General features: G+C 37.9%; 5 protein-coding genes across 5 annotated transcripts; 3 read left to right on the forward strand and 2 right to left on the reverse strand.

Moving 5' to 3' along the window:
- Positions 1 to 1,088: 1,088 nt before the first annotated feature.
- LOC145905861 (sentrin-specific protease 8-like) lies at positions 1,089 to 4,365 on the reverse strand. Its single transcript, XM_082993172.1, has 6 exons — positions 4,150 to 4,365; positions 2,876 to 2,958; positions 2,382 to 2,490; positions 2,206 to 2,321; positions 1,929 to 1,976; positions 1,089 to 1,552 (listed from the first exon to the last, which is right to left on the reverse strand). Exons 1-6 carry the CDS (start codon positions 4,290 to 4,292, stop codon positions 1,392 to 1,394), a joined length of 660 nt encoding a protein of 219 aa, XP_082849298.1. The 5' UTR covers positions 4,293 to 4,365; the 3' UTR covers positions 1,089 to 1,391.
- LOC145905852 (dephospho-CoA kinase domain-containing protein-like) lies at positions 3,012 to 4,115 on the reverse strand. Its single transcript, XM_082993160.1, has one exon. The coding sequence runs from the start codon at positions 3,792 to 3,794 to the stop codon at positions 3,111 to 3,113; it is 684 nt and encodes a 227-aa protein (XP_082849286.1). The 5' UTR covers positions 3,795 to 4,115; the 3' UTR covers positions 3,012 to 3,110.
- Positions 4,366 to 4,769: 404 nt separating the features above from the next.
- Positions 4,770 to 6,106, forward strand: LOC145893849 (corepressor of RBPJ and splicing regulator-like). The gene has a single exon (XM_082982218.1). The coding sequence runs from the start codon at positions 4,818 to 4,820 to the stop codon at positions 5,865 to 5,867; it is 1,050 nt and encodes a 349-aa protein (XP_082838344.1). The 5' UTR covers positions 4,770 to 4,817; the 3' UTR covers positions 5,868 to 6,106.
- Positions 6,107 to 6,139: 33 nt separating this feature from the next.
- On the forward strand, positions 6,140 to 16,376 carry LOC145893839 (kelch-like protein 9). The gene is made up of 13 exons (XM_082982207.1): positions 6,140 to 6,326; positions 7,492 to 7,682; positions 8,031 to 8,219; positions 8,594 to 8,737; positions 9,157 to 9,301; positions 9,645 to 9,744; positions 10,203 to 10,376; positions 11,411 to 11,547; positions 12,164 to 12,269; positions 12,845 to 12,930; positions 13,576 to 13,713; positions 14,179 to 14,415; positions 14,904 to 16,376. Exons 1-13 carry the CDS (start codon positions 6,140 to 6,142, stop codon positions 15,008 to 15,010), a joined length of 1,941 nt encoding a protein of 646 aa, XP_082838333.1. The 3' UTR covers positions 15,011 to 16,376.
- Positions 16,377 to 17,112: 736 nt separating this feature from the next.
- Positions 17,113 to 20,273, forward strand: LOC145899313 (rhamnose-binding lectin-like). The gene is made up of 9 exons (XM_082988088.1): positions 17,113 to 17,155; positions 17,494 to 17,614; positions 17,830 to 17,999; positions 18,317 to 18,437; positions 18,618 to 18,790; positions 18,889 to 19,012; positions 19,247 to 19,425; positions 19,762 to 19,879; positions 20,099 to 20,273. The coding sequence occupies exons 1-9, from the start codon at positions 17,113 to 17,115 to the stop codon at positions 20,271 to 20,273; spliced, it is 1,224 nt and encodes a 407-aa protein (XP_082844214.1).
- The last annotated feature ends 1,141 nt before the right edge of the window (positions 20,274 to 21,414 follow it).

Here is a 21,414-nt window from a genome sequence, read left to right on the forward strand (position 1 = left end):
AGAGCAAGACGACGACACGCCCCCTGGTTTTGGTAAGTGGTGGTTTTAAATTACAGGCGTAACCGAAATACAAGGTTGCTCAAGGTTACCCAGGAGGTTTTATCGTTGGCTTGCAGATAAATCTAAGTTGGCATTTCTCAGCACGATTGTTATACGAATTCAACGTTTTCTGTAATTTTCCATAACGTAACAATCCATTCTTAACGAATTCAGATAATTACCATTGTCTAAAATTGTAGGTTTTGCTAAAAAATACACATGTTAATTGAATTAAAGTGTTGAAAAATATTATATGGCTCTCACAGAAATACAATAAAAAATATGTAGTTTCCATGGCTCCCTTATGCCAAAAAGGTTTCAGGCCCCTGTAGTAGATCTAAACGTTACAGAATCTAATAATGTTCGGCTTGCAACGCCATAATTGCGTAGTTCTTATAACCCATGTTTTTAATATATCAGGTAAATGGAAGCCCCCGAAAAACAACAACTTCAAGTCGCCGACGGATGAGCAAAACGATAAGAGTACGGTTGTCACCACTTCGTCTGGAGTATTTTACGTTAGCCGGCCTTCTGTGATCAGTCAATACTCTGTTGGGGGTGGATGACGCTAAGTACCCCCTCAATGAATTGCGATATTGACCAGGCGTACAATGTAATTTTAAATAAATTTGCTTGTTTAATTTTTCATTAAATTTACTAAAAATAAAAAAATACTTAATGTGATGAGCAATAGAATTAACTTGAGTGGGTGTGATTTCCTAAATTTCGATATTTGTGTATTTGACCACTTAGTTGTCCTTTTTTCAATTTTATTCCTCGAATCATTTATGACGGATGTTAGCCCAAACCCAACAGCACTGGATGGCTGCGTCTTGAGTTTGTTCACGATTCGTTGCGATAAAATGTTTTTTATTTAACATACTTGTGCTTGCGCCAATTAAAGTAAATTTCTGCTACAGTGTGTGTTAACGTTACAACAGATTGAAAGATGTAGAAAACGAAGAAATGAATACTTGTTGCTTTGTATCTGTGAACGATTGTGATTAAATTGGGGGTCGCAAGCCACACGTAATACAACCGTTGTATTTTTCATAAAGTACGCTACAAAGCAACGGGTATTCATTTTTAAATTATTTCATAAATTAAACTTAACTGTTGCAAACAGAAGAGGTTACGGGAAATGTCTGCCATAGTAGTTTCGAGCCAAAAAGTTTGGAAGCTCTGGTTTACGTGCCACATACCTGCTCTGGTTCAAGTAATGGCGCATACCTAAAGTAACTGGGCGAAAACCATCGAAATTTCCACCGTCATTGGAATAAACAACTCTTTGTGCTGTATGCCAAACATTTATTCAGTTGCCAAACAAAACTGCATTGTGACGCCGCTTGTCGTCAGCTTTTCGCTGCTTTTAAAGCAATGAGACGATTTATTCTTTTTCGCTCCTCAGTGATGACGTCAGGGGTCACGGATAAGAAATCGCACGGTTGGTTGCGCTTTATTGCGCTACACAAAGTCTCCGCTGTTTTTATGACGTAGACGCCACAGTCGTAGCCTGCGAGTAGGTTAAAACTGTTAATAAGCAAATAGTTCTGCACACATATGGCCATTTAGTCTTTTGCAAAAGTCATTCTACATAAAAAGACGAATTCAAAGTTCCACGACCGAAGCCAAATTTAGCGTTTGGGAAAATTAAAGCGATAAATCACTGTTAGTGATGTTTGTTTTGCACAGCTTGTAAATAGATATAGTTACACATATAAATGATAGTGGATTGAATGCCATTGGTGAAAACAAAATCCGCAACTATGCTCTGTTGGTTTTGTAATGGAACCACTTCAATTCTCAAAAAAACATTGCCTTCACAGCAAAGGACACTCAAGTGATACGACAAGTTTGCATTTCTTGTTAGAAATATTCTGTGCACTTACTATTTGTTTGCTCAGCATAAGACCGGTCTTCAAAATCATGTGTGGTTACTGCAAAATATGTATATTGGTTTAAACTCCAGTTGTAGAGCTTGAATTAATTAGTAAAAAAAAATGCAACTTTTATTCTGATTACAAAAATGCAAGCACCATGTTAGCTCTAAATAACTGCAAAGTTAGACCATCCAAATATTTTTTATATTGTTGTACACCAGCAACAATTTGTAGTTTCAGTCCCACACAGCAAACAATGCAATTTTGAGCAATCAAGAAAACAAACCATCTAAAGCCTTTCCAAATATTTCAGCAACTTCTTTGGCTTGGTTCATATTACAATTTGCTGCTGAATCATAATTGTTGAATTTCTTCGATCTGCCATCATACACAAGCAAACTCCTGTTACAAATATATGTCTGTCAGAATAACGAAAATTGCACATGCAAATAGTTTCATTACCAATGTGAGCCCCCTGCCTGCTGTGTGCTTTGGTTGTTGTTGATTGGAATAAATATCAAGGACTGACTGCTCAGGTCCACTGTTGATAATAAGGCCAGCGCTTCATCACCTAAATAAGAATGAATGGTTATGGTTACTTAACCATGTAGCAGCATGAGAGTTAAATAGGTTTAAAAGTTAATGCAGATAATACACTGGTCACCAGTCACTGGTGTAATATGATTGATTAAATCACGTTGTTTTAACTAGATTTTCAAAAACAAAAATCAATAATATTTTAGTTTACACAATATTTGATGATATTGTCATAAAATAAATGACTTTTTTATTCATCCTGCTTAATGGAAGAACTAAGGGCTTGGCAAATTGTTCATGACTGATGTTCTGCTCTGTAGAGTTAAATTAGCTGGGTGGATCACGAACCCTAATGAGTGGAGAAACTCCTATTTTGATTAAACATGCAAATTTTTTGGGTGGAAAATAAATAAAATTACTTTGCGAAAGCTTGATAAGTTGCACAAAGTCAGGATCTAGAAACAGCACATTTTCATTGCTAAACAGTTCTTGTTGAAAATACCTGAAAAAAACATAAATTGAATATTGCACTAAGTTCAAACTCAGCATATATAGTTTTTTCCATTCTAATAACATAATCGTTGTTAAGACATTTGCAACAATTAAAATGGGATCCATTTGCATCTAAAAAATAACCTGGACCTTTTCAAAGAATTACCAACACAACACAAGAAATATTATGCAAACAACCACACCGACAAAAATAAATGCTGCAAGTTCATAAGCAGAGAGAGTGTTGGTAGCATATAACGTCTGATGCAAATTAGAAACTTGTTTATGTAGGTCTTCTAGGCTCCCATTGTTATCAATTACATCTGTAGCATGTTTCAGCTTTTCTTCTGTTGATGTTTGGCTGTTAATTCTTTTATATGATTCTCCGACAGTGTACCCATTTCGGTCTTTAAGTCTTTGGACTTGTAAAGTTGATGAACAAGAAACCACCACAATGTGACGAAAAAAAGGCAAAATATATTTGTTTTTAAGGATCAGTGCTGCATCCACAAAAACAATTTTATGTCCGTTCATGAAATGACTGCATATTTGAGAGAGCATCCTTTTACCAATTTGCCGGTGTGTTAATCTGTTTAACATTGCTAGCTTTGCCTTGTTCTTGAATACAATGCTAGCCAGTTTTTCTCGGTTAATTTGACAGTTTTCTTGTAAAATTTCTTGGCCAAATTCCTCTACAAGTGCTTTGTATGCATGTTGACCTGGTTCAACTATTTCTCTTGCTATTAAATCTGCATCCACAACAGGACATTCAAATTCCTCTTGCAAAATCCGGGATACAGTACTTTTTCCGGTGGCTATACCACCAGTTAATGCCACTAAAAACATTCTTAACCCAAGGTCAGAGCACTTTTCAATTCATAAAATTAATCAGTCATGCTAAAACTATGTTCATAACCATGGAAAACAGAGTTCAAATGAAGACATTTGTTGATGTTTTGCATTCTAAAAAAATGTCTTTCAAAAATAGAACTCTAGTTTTTTTTGTAAGGGCATTCAATGACCTGTAATATTATCAACGGCAATCACAGGAGATGAATCTCAATCATCTCCTGCTTGCTGTATATGCTTCCATTAAGTTAATAAAGTAATTGATTACGGGACCTTCCCGGATCCGTTCCCACAAAATACAAATAAATAAATTTCAATCCAAAACATAGAAGCGCTATCGGTGGATACTTACTCAAACATAAACGCGATTATTTTGTCGTTCAGCCAGTTTCCTTTCTCTAGAAGTTGGATGTCGGATTTACGAAGGAGCGAGTCGTGGTAGCTCAGCACCACGTCGTCCATATTATGTAGGCCGTTAGCCACAAAATCGGTCATTAAATCTTGAACATTTTTGTAAATACATATATTTTTTATCGTTCTTACAGGTGTGGGTGGTTGTCTGGTTGATTGCAATTTGCGAGTAAAACTTTTTCTCAAGGAGTCACGTGATAAGCGCTGGTCGATCAAGCGTGATGTAAGAAAAACATTTACGAAGAAAAAGCTTGAGTAGCGTTTTGTTGGAACAGGGCAAAGAGAGTGTGGGTGTGAAAGTTTACCAAGTTGAAATAAGCTTTTTACATTCATGTTCTAAGTTTGTTCTTCAAGATTAGTTTACTTTTGGGTACCGTCATTGTGTTGGATGTAGTTGTATTAGAAGCATTGGTACATAAAGCTAAAGCCAAAGCCAAGCAACCTGTAAAATCGTATTTTCAATAAACAACAGGCTGTGTCCAATTTAAACCATAGAATACAATCAATTTATGTGAAATTTCTTTGTCGAGTTTTATATTACATGGTGTAGATAAAGTTGTATGTTTCTTGTAGACGTTTTTATTCATCAGTAAAAATAGAAACAGCAACATGGGTAAGTCATACAACAATTACATGTGCAAGAAGGATTTCCATCCAGCTTCAAGAGACAACATTAAACGTGTATGGATGAGGCAACAGAAGCTGGAGCATGATCAGAAGAAGCAAGAAGAAATGATAGAGCAGTATCGCAAAGAACAGGACATGCACGAAACCCGAGTGCTAATGGGGGACAGCAAGGCCAAAGTTGGTCTCAGTTTCATGTATGATGCCCCCCCTGGCATGAGACAGACAGAGCAAGAGGAAGGTGATGAATCTTTTAAGTTCGAGTGGCAAAGAAACGCCCCCCGTGAGTCTTGGATGAAGGGTGACACAAGCACACTCCAAGATCAGCCTTTCGGGGTCTGTGTGCGTAACGTGCGTTGCATCAAATGTCACCAGTGGGGTCACATTAACACAGATAGGGAATGCCCCCTCTTCAACAAAACCTCTTCTTTTGATCCAACTGCATCAATGAAAAATTCATCTGGTGGGGCTGACGATGGGGCAAGTTCAAGTCTCGCACTAAAACCTCATGTTCTGAAACGAAAGGTTGATGAAAAAAGCTCGAATCAAAAGTATTTGGAGGAGGAAGAAGAACCAGAGGTTGCCTTTCTGAAGAATCTCACAAAGAAGCAAAAGCGCAAGCTGTTGAGAAGACTGAACAGACTTGAAAGTGGGGAGAAAGAAGAGAAAAAGAAGAAAGACAAAAGTGGGAAGAAAAAGAAGAGAAAACACCAAAAGGCATCAGAGTCTTCATCAGAAGAGGAACAAAATCCTCCGTCCAAGAAGTCAAAGAAAAGAAAAAGGAAGCAGAGCACTTCCTCAGAAGAAAGCTCTTCATCTAGTGATGATGAGTCACATCATGTGAAAGATAAAGTGAAAAGGAGAAGCCCGGAACCACCAAGCGCAAGACACAGTCATTCACTGGACAATAGAAGGGGATATGAGCGCCATGGCGACAAAAGTAGAGACTATCACAGAAAGGACAATGACCACAGTCGCAACTATTCCAGGGATCACCACAATGGCCACTCAAAACATAATGGTCACAGGCGCTAAGCAAACAACTTTGCCTTTTATTGATTTTACAACTGTTTAAATATTTTGTGCATTAGCAGGCTTTTGTTATATTTGTGGCAAAACCAGTTGCTTTTTCCAGAACCTGCATTCTGTATGTTTACTGGAGTGATATTTTGAAATGTTTGGCACGCTGTTATATGTTTGTTCTGAAATTACCGTTTTTTCTTAAGCAACAAACAATTAATTCCTTGCCCTTTTTCATTTTAATTTGTACATAGGTGTAGACTTTAGGTCATGCACTTTAGATTGCAATGGACAAAATGACATCGCTGACCAGTGGGAAACCATATTCCTCACAAATATATAGCAATGCCATTTTGGAAGGTTTTGCTGAATTGCGATCACGATCTGCCCTGTGCGACGTAACCCTGTGTGCTGATGGAAAATCTTTTGAAGCTCATCGGGGTCTCTTGGCAGCGGCTTCTGACTATTTTCGAGGTTAGTGTTTTGCTTCTGTAGCAAGAAAATATTTTGTTGTTTTAAATCATGAAGTATACAAAGGTTGTGTTAAATTTGGCCCAATTAGGAGAAGGTTATTTGCTGCTTAGGCTTGTAGTAAACCAGATTACAGTTTTTCGTGAATTGAGTTGTGTTGTGAGAATGCTTACAAGTGCTATAATGATATGCTGGTATAAATATGTCATGTAAATTGGTGTAATTAAGCTACTTCCACAAAATAGAGTACATATGTATGTATTATTGATTGTTTGTTTCTTTATTGGCTCTGTGAATATGTCAGTAGAACATGAACATGGGTGCACAACTCAAATAGGGGGAGTGCCAGAATTTTTCATAATATCTGTTCACGATCCACATCTTTTTATTCCTAGTCTTTTAAAATCATCTTTTTGCATGTTAATATCTTGAAAAATTTCCCATGGATTCAAAATCATTGTGAATGTGAAGTATCTGATAATATAAGAATAAGTGCAGTGTCGTGCATGTGCCATCAAAATGTGTTACCTGTGTTGTGCACCCTGAACACAAGACTTTGTTTATACCCAAAATAAGATGTTTTTCTTTTCATTCATGTGCAATTAAGATCTGGACTTAAAGAACTGGCATTTAATCAATATAGTCATTATTATTTTTCCTTGGTGACCTTTGCAGTGTAAAGCTAGGGCTTATTGAAGTAGTGCATTATTTTTAGTAGGTGGTGTTGTAGTAGTTTTTATGTCATTGTGTTTGAGGTTTTGAGATTAAGATTTAAAAATTTGTGATTTATGCAGACAATTTTTTTTTGACCAACTGTGGCTAAGAAACATTGAATTGTGCATATCTAGCTACCAGAAAACAAGGCAGTCAGCTGCAACAGTATGACAAGCAAGAAAAGTTCATTGATATGAAAAAACATTTTTCACTTTATTTATACACTACCACTACATCTGACTTAGTTTCAGCCTCCTATCCAGTCAGCTACTCAACAACCAATTTGGTTCTTAGCTGTACCCTTTCGTCTCACATAGGCCCCTATATTAGTGTTTGAAAAATTGTGAAATTTATGATGACGAAAAAATAAACAAATCTTGAATCTATACTAAACAGTTAATTGTATGTATATACCTTTTTGTATGTACACTAAAGAACAACAAATTTGTTTCAGCCATGTTTACATCTGAAATGAGAGAAACATTTGCAAAGAAGATTGAACTGCACGGGGTGACAAGCACAGGTTTGGAGAAAGTTCTAGAGTTTGTTTATTCTGGAGAAATTGTCCTCTCGCTGGAAAATATCCATGATATTCTTGCTGCTGCGTCGCATCTTCAAGTTACTTCCATAATGGAGTTTTGCAATGTAAGTAAACCTCCTTTAAGCTTTTAAACTTGAATATGTTCATACAGTTATTTTTTTGACTGAAATGTTACTGTGATGTATCTTAAAATCCCTTAGCAAAATTATGTGTTATTGCTGTTCTGAGAATTAGGCCAGATGTCTTTTCTATAATGTACACATATACAGTGCTTTCACGAGAAAATTATGTTGCATGATTGTGTCAAAAAATGAAAATAAGTGTGTCTAAATGAGTATGCTCATGATGAGCGTTAGTGTCATGTTTTTTTTTCAAAAAGGGGAAATTTTGCCTCACAAAATTTATTGTCAGTTTCTGCCCTTGTCAAATATGTCACCTTACTTTCTGTTCAGACCTTTCTAATGGAGCAAGTGACCTTGGAGAATTGCATAGATATCGGCCATATTGCGATTGCTTACAACCTCGCCACTGTTGACCACCATGTAAATTGTTATATGTTAAAAAACTTTAACCTGGTCAATGACTTCAACAAGGTGCCATTCGAAAGACTTGGTTTTCTTCTATCAAGTAACAACCTGAAGGTGATTGGGATCAAAATAATTTTATCTTACAAACATTAAGCTGATAGCTTTGGCATTGGTATTTGAAAAAATTGTAATTGTTTTTACAAATGTTGTTTGTACATTTTTCGCGAATATTTTTTTAGAGTTGAATGTTAAAAAAATGATATATTGTTAGCAAAATCATATGCACCTTTAAAAAAGTAACCTTCTGATCTTAACTTAATCAAAACATTTTTGTGTGTTGAAAAACGATGTCTTAACATTCAGAATGTAGTTTTTGCCACAGTTCTATCTGTGCTGTAATCAAGACTCTTTTTCTGCACACTACTAGTTGCTAATAGGTCATGAAAGTTTTTGCCATGCAATCTCCTCAACCACATCTTGACATACAGGGTTGCAGTGAGTTACAGTTATTTAATGCTGCCAAGCGATGGATAGAGAGTGATTTGCCAAACCGACGACACCACGCTTCAGATCTGATGGAAAACATTCGATTCCCTTTAATTAATCCCACAGACCTCATCACACATATACAGGTAGATAAAATTGATTTCCTTTGGTTGCAACAACCTTACTTACCACACAAATGTATTGACATACCATTAGCTAGCAGAATCAATGAACTGTGTGAGTGTGTGTAGTTATTTTGAAAGATTGTTTGTTTCTTGAATTTAATTTACGTACAAGTGAACAACAATTAGCGATGTTTTGTTTTAGTATTTGTTTATGTTGCAAGGTAGAGTTTGGTGCCTTGATTAAATAAAAATACACAAAAATTACCCTTTATTTTCGTGCACTTGCAAACTTTCTTTAAATTCAAACTCAATTTTTAAGCAAATTCGTCTGAAAGTCACACCAGCTGCACTGATGAGACCTTTTAAGTCGAAACAGTGACCATCTGTGTGCAGCTTACACAGTTAAATTTTTTATTTTAAATTTTTATGAACAAATTTAGACGGTCGACTTCATGCGAACTGACAACGCCTGTATGAGTTTACTCCTTGAAGCGTCCAACTATCAAATGGTCCCTCACATGCAGCCGGTATTGCAGACTCCCAGAACCCAAATACGAAGCGACGAAACCCACCTAGTTACGTTAGGTTAGTACGTCGTGTTGCGTGTTGAATTTCATTTTACACGCCCAACAAATTGATAAAACAGCGTTTTTAAGTTAGACTAAAATGCGTATTTTTTATGTTGATAAATAACAAAAAAAATATTACCTTGTAACACTTGTAAAAAGTCTATTGTCAGTAACAAGTTGGTTTTTACTGATATGTATACATATATATATATTTCGCCTACCCGTAGGCATCTTCAGTGTCACTGAAAAAAACAATGCATTTTAAAATTAAGTACAATGCCTTTTCCGTTGACGTATTTGTCAACACATTTGACTTAAAACACAATAGATGTCGGAAATTTTATGCGATAATTTTGCAGGTGGTGTACTGAGACATCAACTTGACGTATCTAAGGATTTAAGAGTTTACGATGAAGCATCCAAACGCTGGGTGAACCTTGCTCCCATGGAAAGCTCAAGGTATATTTCATCACTAAATCATCGAGCAGTTTTGAATTGACATTCGCCTATGTTCAAACTTCCATTTTGCGACAATTCTGTGACTTATGCGTTTTATTATTTTGCTATTGTGTTTTTCAAGTACTTTATTTTTTTAATTATACTTTGTTTTTTTGTCTCTTCTCAGAATTATGAGTAAATCCTAACTTTATAGTGTTCCTAACTTTAGTTTTGTTTTTAGTACGCTTTGTATATGATCATTCACGTATCCACAAAAGAAAACAAAACCTGGGTTTCATTTTTACGCGTTTCGATGCGGATGTTTACAGGCGAAGGCATGAACACGATACCAAAACATAAACAAAAATTCCCTACTCGGCGTTGATAAAGAAACTGCCAATTTCACCTTAATCACTCAGGCGGTTAAAATTCATCCATGGGCCTTCATTGCAAACAGTTTAATCGTTGTTTTGATTCAGGTATCAACACGGTATAGCTGTAATCGGAAACTTCCTATTCGTGGTCGGAGGGCAGAGCAACTACGACACCAAAGGCAAAACGGCCGTCGACACCGTTTTCCGATACGACCCTAGATACAATAAGTGGATCCGGGTTCGGCCCCTGAACGAAAAGAGAACATTCTTCCACTTAAGGTAAATGCTTGTGTTGGAAGTACGACCAGAGGACCTCGCTGAAAAATATTGCCACAGGTCGGCAACCTTCAACATGCAAAGAGCCAACTCTTTGACACTGAATTGCGATTAATGTTTTAAATGTATTTTGTTTATTTGCATTATTGTTTTTTTTTGACATAAGCTTGATGTCTCTATTGGACCACAACAGAAGGCGGCCCTGGAGCCGTGGTTTGCCGCCCTTTGGTATATACCAACAAATTATGCATAAACTAGTGATATAGTAATAAATTGAACAGCCGCTGACAATCAATGTGTTAATTCAGTTTAAAAACTGCAATACAGTCCTGTTTGGCCCACAATACACAGTCAACAGCAAAAGTACCCACGTAATCAGTGGAGAATACTACAAAACAATATTAACAGTAACGAATCATGTTTATTAAAGGAGCTATTTGCGTCAGACAAATTCTTCAGTCCAAGTCCACACATAGCGTGGACTCGACACTCAATTTAGTTTGGTGTAATCCCACTATCACCTGCAACTTCACCCCACTAAACAGCAAATACGACTTTAACCTTATTAGAGTATGTCACTGACAATAAGCGTGAATTCCTACGTCATAGACGCGTAGTAAAAAAAAAAAGTTTGTAAAAGTGGAGTAATTGTCCAATATACGTATTGTAAAGCTTACGAAACCACGCAAGTTATAAATTACTGCCGTGAGTACTGCTTACGCATTGTATGAAACGTACCAGTTGTGTTTTTTTAATATCTTTACGGACCCCAGTTTGGGAACCCCTGAATTAGGGGTTTAATTGAAGTATCGGCGGGGTGCACAGGATTTTTTCAAACATATTATTCTCGATTGGTATGGCCCACAAAAATGTCCACATAAGTGTTTTATGACGTAAACAAGTTAAAAAGTCCTGCCATGATGAGTGCGTCTGCAGTATATACGGCCTTGTCCCCAACAAAACTGCAATAGACATTGTGAGACTTAACCTAACAAACTAACTGTTGGTTGCCAAACTAATGCGAAATTTGTTAACAGCGCCATCGACGGCAAGTTGTATGCAGTGGGTGGACGTAACGCAGCTGGTGAGCTTTCAACTGTAGAATGCTACGACCCCCGGTTCAACGAATGGACGTTTGTTGAAAAGATGCAGGAGCCGCATTACGGTCACGCAGGTACGCGTCGTAAATAATGGTTTAGATTGCGGTGGCTCGGCGATCAGTTTTGTCAAAGCAACAGTTTTATATGGAGAATTGTACAAGTGATGCTGGGCACGTATTCACTGTAGGTTTCTGTTGACTGGTTTCGGTCTTGGCTTTTATTCTCAATATCTCACCACGAACTTGTCCTGTTTTATCGCTGAACGGCGCGTATCGCCTTAAAACCGCTGGGGTATATATTAAGTCGGAGATATGGGATGTTCGCCATTATCTCTTATTTACTTCTCAGCAAGTTTTTTTTAACAAAACAAAAATTCAACCGTTCTTTGGCTTTCAATACTTCCAATAAATTTGTAATTCGTTGTTTATTGTAAATAGGTTAGCACGCTTTTTCCACCGTATATACTCGCAAAGGCAGATTGACCTCGCCTGTAAAAATGTCGATAATTTCAGGCTCGTGAGTCCTGCAAAGAGAGTTTTGTGTTTATCGTTTTACCCGCGTTTAAGAAGCCTTGACTGAGGAGGTCAGGCATCATAATACCTGTTACGTCGGAGCAGTGTCTATTACGTACATCCGTCTGCCGGTGTTGCACGTATTACACTTGTCATATACGCTCACCTTGTGCTGTAGGTACTGTGTACGACGGGCAGATGTACATATCAGGAGGCATCACTCACGACTCTTTTCAAAAGAAATTGCTCTGCTACAAACCCTCCACTGACCAATGGGAACAAAAGTAAGTGGGATAAGTTTGCTTATGACGGAAATGGCGACACCTCACTGTAAATGGACAAGTTCTTCCGGGTTAAGTTATCAATTTTGGCACAGCAAACCTAAATTCCATGCCAAAAATTTGCAATCATGCGCATTAACTCTCAGGGCATGTTTTTGTGAACTTGTGCATGAATATCACCCATGCCCTTTAATGTTATGTTGCCTTAGGTTTGCCCAGTTTTATACAACCTTCATTTACAAATTTCCGCCTGCTTCAACTGTTCGCATAACTTCGTGGCCAAATTTTCTTCAGTAATATTATAAAACTGGACATGCCTAAAGGTAACTTTAAATTATAGGGCATGGATGATTATCATGTACTAAGTTTACAAGACCATCAGTAAAGATATCCAGACGTCACACGTTTAACGAATTGCTGCAATGAAATATTACATTAAAAAACGTTACATTGGTCATAACTGTGGTTCGCCGTGACATCAGCTTTCGGATGATGTGGTTTCAGTTGCACCAGAGCAACTTTCGTTTAATTTAATTATTTCTTCATTCCTTCATTCATTCAGTAAATTATTCTCGCAGGAGTCCAATGTCTACAGTGAGGGGCCTGCACTGCATGACCACAGTGGGCGACAAGCTCTACGTCATAGGAGGAAACCACTTCAAAGGTTGGTCACACGCCCAAGTACCGGAGTAGGGTATTCCCCGTGCCGAATGCAGCCTTTCGTTTATTTCTCCCAATCAGAATGGAGACTCTTGAGTCACAATCGTTGTGCTTTTAATGGTGGTATCTCGTTTGGGTCCGTGGAGAATTAGTAAACGCTGTGTTCCCCCATAACCTATATAAACACCTTTTTGGTGATGTCCCGTGTACAAAATGAACTTCATCGCTAGTCCGCCAACTCGGCAGCGGAAGTATTATTGTTACTGGGCCCCACTTTATAACTCGGTTGAGCTGACTGTAAAATTATCATGAAAAATACGTATGTTAAAGTGGAAAAACACTATTGTTGTGTGGAAATCCACTGCAATTTTATGGGAGCGTCCACTTCCAAAGAAATTGGTTTGGTCAAACTTCGCAGTTATTTTTTGGGCGTTCACATTGGTTTTGGGTCATTCTGGATTACAAATCAAACCAAAACAATAACATTGATGTCCACGCAGAAACGAAGTGTGACAAATCTTGCATGCAGACTTTGGTATACGGCAAACGTGCCTTATTTATCAATATTCGTTAAGCCTTTCAGTGGTCGCACTTATTTGTTACATTTGTTTGTCAATGTAACCACTAACCATAGATATCATATGTGCAGGAACCACCGATTACGACGATGTGTTGGAATGTGAATATTACACAACTGCCACCGACCAATGGACTTGTGTTTCTCCGATGCTGACAGGACAGAGTGACGTCGGGGTTGCTGTATTTCAGGGAAAGATATATGTGACAGGTGGGTAAATGAAAAATGCATTAATTTTTGTGTGTCGGAAAGTAAGTTATGGAAAATGATTCCCACAGAGGAACTCTAATAAGGGATTTACTCTTGATTCTTAAAGTAAAGACACTGGCCTTCTGAGCGAAAAGCATTGACATGGTTCATTTAACGTTTCCTCAAAAACTTATGCCATTGTCAATTTAAACTGTGGACTTTTTTTATCCTGTTTATTCATATATAACAAGAGTTTTTTTTACCAAGTCTTGCATATTTGCATGTGCTTTTGTGCTTATGCGGACGCAACAGCATTCAAACCCACAGTGGGTTTAATAGGTTACCCAATATGGCGAAAGTCTGTGAATACGTATTTACAATCTTTTAACTCTTTACGTGGTTAGTATTCCGTGTTGCTTGGGTGTCAAAAAATCAAGTGAAGTTTTCATTATAACGATATTTCGACGTCACGTGTCGTTTCCTTAGGCGGTTATTCCTGGAACAACCGGTGCATGGTGGACATAGTTCAGTGCTACGATCCGGTCAAAGACAAGTGGATGAAGACCTTCGCATTGCCGGCCGCCTTGGGCGGGATTCGAACCTGCAGTCTCACTGTTCTACCGACCTTCGCCAACCAACGCAGCTCGTCGTCGAGTTCCAGTCCTGGTTCGACGCCGCAAGGTGGCGCTGCTTCTTCCTCTCACGACCACGACAATGGCTCGGGTAGGTTTTGCTCTTCTCACCATTTTTAGAAAGTAGTTGTGACAGCTGTATGGTTTGCACAAACAAAGCTTTTATTTGCGTATTGTTTTTTTTGTTTAGTTTGTCCTGAATCTTTCTTTAGAATTTAGAAAAATAATACATTGTTATTTGATTATATTCCTGAGACTCTAAAGGGAGTAAAGGATGATCAGCGCCAGTGTATAATCTTTATTTTTTTAAAGAAATATTAATTTCGCCTATTGGCATCCTCAGTTTCTGTCCAAAAGAATAACAGTAAAAGATTTAAAAACCTCAACAAAAACAACAAAACTCATCGGTAAGTCCACCTTCGGGACTGTAAACACCCTTCGCACTGAGGATGCCAATAATCGAAATTACCATTTCTGTTACAAAATGAAGTCTCAAGAATATAAGATATTAAATCGTAAAGACTCTGCCATTAGTATTTAATTGTAAATAGTTAATCTATTACACTGTATTTTTTTCAGGAGACATGATGTTGTCCGTCGAGCGACCGCCGTCGTCGTCGCGTTCCAGATCGAACAACCACGCGATCGGCGACCGACGGGGGAATCCCCTGGACGGCAACGTGTAGGTCTTTGTTGTTGCGCGGCGCCGTACAAGCTCACCCGCCTCATCATCATGCCAGCCGAGATCGAAGCCTTGATACACATTGCAAGTTTGACGCGTGTTTATGGTCGTTTTTCAGTGGTTGTGGTTGAACGGCCACTGGCCCTTGACCAGGATTGTCACAAATTGCACAAAATAGGTCTCACAAAATTTTGGAAATATTTCCTTATTTGTGTTTATGTGTAAATGTGCGACGAAAAATCCATTTTGACTAACATTGTCGAATTAAAACTTTCTTGCGCAATTTGACAGAATTTTGCTTTTTGCAACAAGCAAATTTCGTCATTATGCGTTGAATGTCTTTGTGGTCTTGACTGAACAAACTTTCGAGGGTTGAAGATTTCAAAATATTCCGAATAAAAATCCTCTTGTTTCTCAGTCAAAAAGTGTTCCAATCATTTCAACCCATTTCGTACGCGAAGGAATTGGTGTGTTACTTGTCGCTTCATACAACAACTACATTTGTTGCCACGCGAGGGTAAAAAGACATAACCAAGCAATGTGTGAATCTGTTCTTTTTTCACCGTTTCCAGCACTGTTTGGGCGTATACGTAAATCAACTTTGGCACAGCATCACCCTTTTCCGTTTCTCCTTTTTTGCCTTGATTTGTCGTCTGTCCAACTGTTAGTATTCCGCCAAGCCTTTTCCTCCTGCTGTGCAAAAATTTCGAAACACTCCATGAGTTTGCTCTGTCGCCAAACACACGACCCTAATAACAGTGTGTTGACATATGGGAATCAGCAACCGATTATAATGGGTGGGTTTATTGCTGCCAAAGTCAAAAAGAAATTTTCTCCATCAGTGCAAACAACATTAAAAAATTCCTCTTTTAATAGACCCTCATTATTCCCTCTACTACATATTGCCTGCAGTTTGATCTCGTTAATATATCTCTGCAGGCGTTTCTTATGTGTGGTTGCCAACCATCAAAACGGCCCATATAAAATTGGTGTGGAATCCTAGTGCTTCGCCCAATTCTTGCCATCACATGTCCACTGAAATGCCCTGGAAATGTTTTGCACTTCAGCTTTTGGATGTAAAACTAAAGGAAAACCGCAAGGTGTCGCACAGCTTGATGATGCAGGAGTGTGTTTCAGTCAATTTTTTTAAAATATAAGTGTATTTTGTGTGACAATAACGTGCATTGTGACGAAATACGACTGTTTTGTTGTGCTACAGAATTATTGCATTCATCCTTTGTCATCTAAGTATTATGTCAGCTGTCAGTTTCTTAACTGGTGTTTTTGGTTGTGATCATTTTCGTGAAATGTTGTGTTTTTTGTTTGTTTTCATACATTTGACCGCGATAATGTACAATAAACTTGCTCATTCTAAACATGTTTTAATCTCTTAGTTTCATGGTTATATTGTTAACTAGCAAAGTTTTTTGTTGGTTGGGCGCTTGTACAAAATCAATTACGTAACCTGCATTGACCTTGTTCTTAAGTTCCAAAAAGGTATATGCTTATCATAAAGCATTAAATAAGTATTTGATTTCACAATTAGACCTTGAAGTCGTGGTTACGTCCAACGTACAGTTTGTAAACTATGAACAGTGACCTTGATACGGAAACGTTCGAGAATATTCTGACCAAAGTTTGCTCTTTTAGGAAGTGACAAAGCGTTTTCTTGTACAATGGACTGTAAATTATCCAATTTATATTTCCGCAGGTGCATAGGCAAAGTACAAACTACACCTGCCTGGTGCTAAACTGTTCTCGTAGATTTTATAATGATGTTGGCTTGCATCATCCAATTGCTGGAATATAAAAGCTGCCTGAAAAGAAAATTCTTCATTTTTCTGCTGCTCTGGCAAGGTTGAAGATATAGGTAGACCTAAAAATTGCAACAATTGGTGGACTGCAGTGTAACTCACACTGGTGGTCTTGTTCTTCACCCCTGATAATACTGGAGATTATAATTTGCTGTTCTAACACCTGTCAGTTCTTCCGCCGATTTGTTTTGTTGCTGTTGGCAACAATGGATATAATATTAGAAATAATCATTTGTGTATTTCAGGTTGTTGTAGTTCCTGTTTGACAAAAAGTTAAACGAAAACTTCAATGATGAGAATCGTTTCCATTCTTCTCATTCTGGGAGTTAGCTATTGTAAGAAATTACAATTTTAATTCTAAAGCAGATTGTCGCTTTAAAAAATAAGATGTCCAGTCCTCAACTGTTTAGAAATGAAAGTTTGGTTCATAACTTGCCACTATCCTCGCACTGTGTGGCAGCGTTGCAAAAAACACACTTTTTTCGTTAACATTACATAGGCCTACCGATCGTATTTATCTGATCAAATAGATGTCTTATTGACAAAAGTTTTTTTGTCAACTGCAATTGTTTGTTTGTTGCAGTAATTGATGATTCGTATTATTAAAACGTACTGTGGAATACACCTACAACTATTCCTCTCATATAGGTGTACATCCTGTTTTAAATTTTAGGCAGATCTTGTGACGTCATTACGGAATACGTGTGCGGTAGCAACCAGATCACTGTGACTTGTCCCCATAATACCGTCATCGACGTGTACGACGCGTTCTACGGAAGAAAGAATAATTTTTGGTAACCTGAATTTGAAACTAAAGTTTTGGCACAAAATCTTTTAACTCAGAGCAATGGTCACATTCTTCATGGGTCTATTGGCAGTTTTTTGGTGATAAAAAAAAACAATCAAAAAAAAAAAAAAAAACAATTCAATTTTATCTGCACATCATTCATTTCTACTGCACCGCATTATGTTTAAACGAAACAGATGAAGCATTATATTTGCGAAACAGGTGTGGTAGCAACGCCGAAACATGCGAGGTAGCTGGTTCTGAAGAAGCTATTGTAAAACTGTGTCACGATCAAAACTCCTGCACCCTCTCTGCCAGTGAGGATGTTTTTGGATCAGGATGCGCCAATGCCAGCTCATACGCCCAAATTGACTACAGATGCGTTTCGCCAGGCAAGTAATGTGAAAACCGAAATTTTAATACGTTTTGTGCAAACAGGCGAACGGTTTGTACGATTTAAGGCAAAACAACACAAGTTGTTATGCGAAAACGGTCGTTTACACGAAGTGCAAATATTTCATCAAACATTGGATTTTATAAACTTAGGAACAAATATATTCGCTGATTTTTTTACTCACTTTCATAAAGAAACAACCAGAAAATTGTATGGTTGCAAAACGTTAGCACTTGTAATAACCTAGGTATGACTGCCTTAACTATAGTGACTTTGTTTAACAATACTTGCTATGTTTGTGCTTTGCGTCCCCAGTCCGTTATCGACCATTTGAGAACACGGTGTGCAAAGGCGATGGTGACGTCAAGATCGGTTGCCCCCAAGATCACGTGATGGTTATTTTGAGCGGTTTCTATGGGCGCTCAAACGCCCAGACGTAAGTAAAAACCGGAGATATTTTGCAAATGAGAATTAAATACAAAACTTATTGTAAGTTCTCGACCCTAACTATTTTTGCAAAACGTTGGCTTGTCGTTGCACTTTTAATTGATTTTTGCTGTTTGATATTGTACCAGCACTTTTAACTAGAATTCCATTTCGTGTTTAATTTTAATAGTTGCCCGGCTGAAATCGGCGGCGGCTCAACTTGCTCTGTTGATTACGCGGAAGACGTTATCAGGAGTTCCTGCCAAAATCAGAGATTTTGCGTCTTGTCCCAGAACAACTTCAATGACAACTGCCCTGATACGGACAAGTACATCAGTGTACAGTATTACTGCGTTAAGAGACGTAAGTCCATATTCTATTATTATTTGATCTCCATAATTAGCCACTGCTACAAACTTCGTGACAGTGGTGGCCACAAATAATTTTTTAATACGTCACAGCCTCGGCTCTTAACTTGAAGAAAGCAGTCGCATGCGAACACCGTCAAAGCTACACGATAACCTGTCCACGAAGCAACGTCATCCTAGTCACCGACGGATTTTATGGACGTGATGACCGTGAAACGTAATATAAGTTAAATATTATAAATTACTACACACTTTCCAACGTAAAAATCTGAAATTTTATTCCTTTGCAATAAATAACCTAAAGCCCGTGCTAATATCCAATAAATAAAAAAAAGCAGTTGTTTGATCATGCAGTTGCCAAGACTCGCGTTGATACTAACCTCAAACAGTGACAAGCAATCGTTTAATCGTGAACCTTTTTTCACCCAAACTTGTATTTTTGCTGCATCAGCTGTCCAGGTGCTTCGTTCTTCACCACGAACTGCAGGTCTTCCACTTCTCTGGGAATTCTTAAGCGCCATTGCGACAATCAACAAACTTGCTTGGTTTCGGGGAGAAACTCGGTGTTCGGCGATCCGTGTCCCCGAACCAACAAATTTGTGAAGATGGATTACTACTGCGTCCCAAGCCGTAAGACGAGATTGCGTTGTTGTGAATCTAACAAAAACCATCCGTTGCATTTTAGTTGAAATTGCAGAAACATAACTGAACTACCCAAGAAATATAAATTACCAAGAAACAGTTATGGCGATGCACTTATATAAACAAGTGCTACTTTACTTTTGTACATGTTGTATGCTGCAGTTTAAGAAAGCACTTTTCAAAAATGCAATTCCCCCAAATTCAGTTTTATTTTTAGGGATTTATCTGTGTTTTTCTTTTTCTAAGCGCACCACTATAAGCAGTGAAATAACATCTAATGAAGTACTGAAGTAATTTGTATTTTGATCTACTTTTTATTTGCAGCCACCCTAACTTTGAACGAAGCTGTTTTTTGTGAGTATGAATCGGGTGAAGTTCGGTGCCCAGAAGGAAAAGTTATGTCGGTGATCGGTGGTTTTTACGGAAGAGATGACAGGGAAACGTAAGTCAGTGACTATGAAAAATAATCCATTGACTCCTTTGTGGGTTTTTCAAACTTTAAAATGAGAATAACCCACGACAATGAACAAACAAGGGGGAGTAAATCCAATCAGACGTGAAATTATTTCCGTAAAGATTATAGGTTTAATTTTTGCAGTGATAGTCGTGCATTCTGTGTTGTATTTAACAAAAAAACTACCAATTCTTTTTATTTCTGCAGTTGCCCGGGAAATGTTTTTACTACTGACTGCAACAGCGTCGGCTCTTTGAAGAAAATACAGGGAAAATGCAACGATCGCCAACAGTGCAGTCTTACAGCCACCAACGAAAGCTTCAACGATGACCCTTGTCCTAACACCAACAAGTTGATCAAAATGCACTATTATTGTGTGTGATGAACTACTTTGTGTTTGCAATCGCTTTGCTTGTGTACTCGGAGTTTTATTGGAGAAATAAATGTTGATTTGTGCCAAAAGGGAAAAGAAATAAGTGTTGGCGCAGCAATGCATTTGCTTGTTACAAAAGTCAAAGTAAGGCAAAATTAGTTTTGTAACAACGTAAAAATGGTTAATATTTACAGACATAAGGCAACAGTGTGTCAAAATTTAATGGTAACTTGGAGTGAAATGCTTGTGGTGATTATCATAAAAGTAGATGCCCTTTATTGAGGCCATATAACTGTATATCATTCGTAAAAAATCCAATGCTTAAGTTTTTACAAACCAAGTCAAAAATCAGCTTAAGACCACAAGTAGACAGATGTTTGATGGGTCACTCGCTTTTCACTAGCTTGCATGCTGTTACTATGGTCGGTCCTAGGATATTGGCATACAGAGCCTAATTTGACAGAAAAAATGCCCCACCTATCCCCTTCCCCAAAAATAAAATGGTGGATCACAATTTAGGCAAAATTGAGGCAATTTTCGGTCTCCCTAAAAACAATTGCGGAGCTTTTTTAAAGATATCAATTTTTTCGAATATTTTACCGTTTCAGTTTTACATGTGTTGGTTGCTACCGCGCGTCGGCGTCAGTTGTTCAGTCATAAATTCCGTATTTTACAATTTAACGGATAGGTGATTTATGAAATACTTGATTCACTACCGGCTGTTACGTCACAGCCTGTGTTGCGCAACAATGGACTGTCGACTGACAGGGCAAAAGTAACCACGGTGTTTGTCACATCAGTTCGGTGAGCGCTTGACATTTTGCATTCCTTGTGAATGGGTGCATTTTATCATTCAGCTGATATTGTGTATTTGTGACAGAATTTGCATATTTAAATAACTTTAAAAACTATCCAACGACTATCTTATGTACGCCTAAATGACGAGGCACCCGTTTTTCCCAGGTTCGCGTTTGTGTCAAACTTTTGTTAAAAGCAACACAATAAACAAATTGCCTCGGACAATACAACAATGGGTGATGGTATACATTTAAACTTTGCATATCGTTCCATCACGCACGCTATGTTAGGCGCACACTTGCTAAGTCTAACAGGGAATAGCGACAAAGCTTTGTACGGGCGGCGGACGGAA

This window comes from Ascidia mentula, chromosome 1 (genome assembly GCF_947561715.1).
Source record: "Ascidia mentula chromosome 1, kaAscMent1.1, whole genome shotgun sequence".
Lineage (NCBI taxonomy): Eukaryota > Metazoa > Chordata > Ascidiacea > Phlebobranchia > Ascidiidae > Ascidia > Ascidia mentula.

Coding starts and splice junctions, on each gene's coding strand:
- LOC145905852 (XM_082993160.1), bottom strand. CDS start 3,794: ATGTTTTTAGTGGCATTAACTGGTGGTATAGCCACCGGAAAAAGTACT.
- LOC145905861 (XM_082993172.1), bottom strand. CDS start 4,292: ATGACCGATTTTGTGGCTAACGGCCTACATAATATGGACGACGTGGTG. Junction 2,959..4,149: donor ATAATCGCGTTTATGTTTGA/GTAAGTATCCAC, acceptor TGTTTTTTTCAG/GTATTTTCAACAAGAACTGT. Junction 1,977..2,205: donor ATTTGGAAAGGCTTTAGATG/GTTTGTTTTCTT, acceptor CATATTTTGCAG/TAACCACACATGATTTTGAA.
- LOC145893849 (XM_082982218.1), top strand. CDS start 4,818: ATGGGTAAGTCATACAACAATTACATGTGCAAGAAGGATTTCCATCCA.
- LOC145893839 (XM_082982207.1), top strand. CDS start 6,140: ATGGACAAAATGACATCGCTGACCAGTGGGAAACCATATTCCTCACAA. Junction 8,220..8,593: donor TATCAAGTAACAACCTGAAG/GTGATTGGGATC, acceptor CTTGACATACAG/GGTTGCAGTGAGTTACAGTT. Junction 11,548..12,163: donor GCCGCATTACGGTCACGCAG/GTACGCGTCGTA, acceptor CTTGTGCTGTAG/GTACTGTGTACGACGGGCAG.
- LOC145899313 (XM_082988088.1), top strand. CDS start 17,113: ATGAGAATCGTTTCCATTCTTCTCATTCTGGGAGTTAGCTATT. Junction 17,156..17,493: donor CATTCTGGGAGTTAGCTATT/GTAAGAAATTAC, acceptor TTTAAATTTTAG/GCAGATCTTGTGACGTCATT. Junction 19,426..19,761: donor TTACTACTGCGTCCCAAGCC/GTAAGACGAGAT, acceptor TTTTATTTGCAG/CCACCCTAACTTTGAACGAA.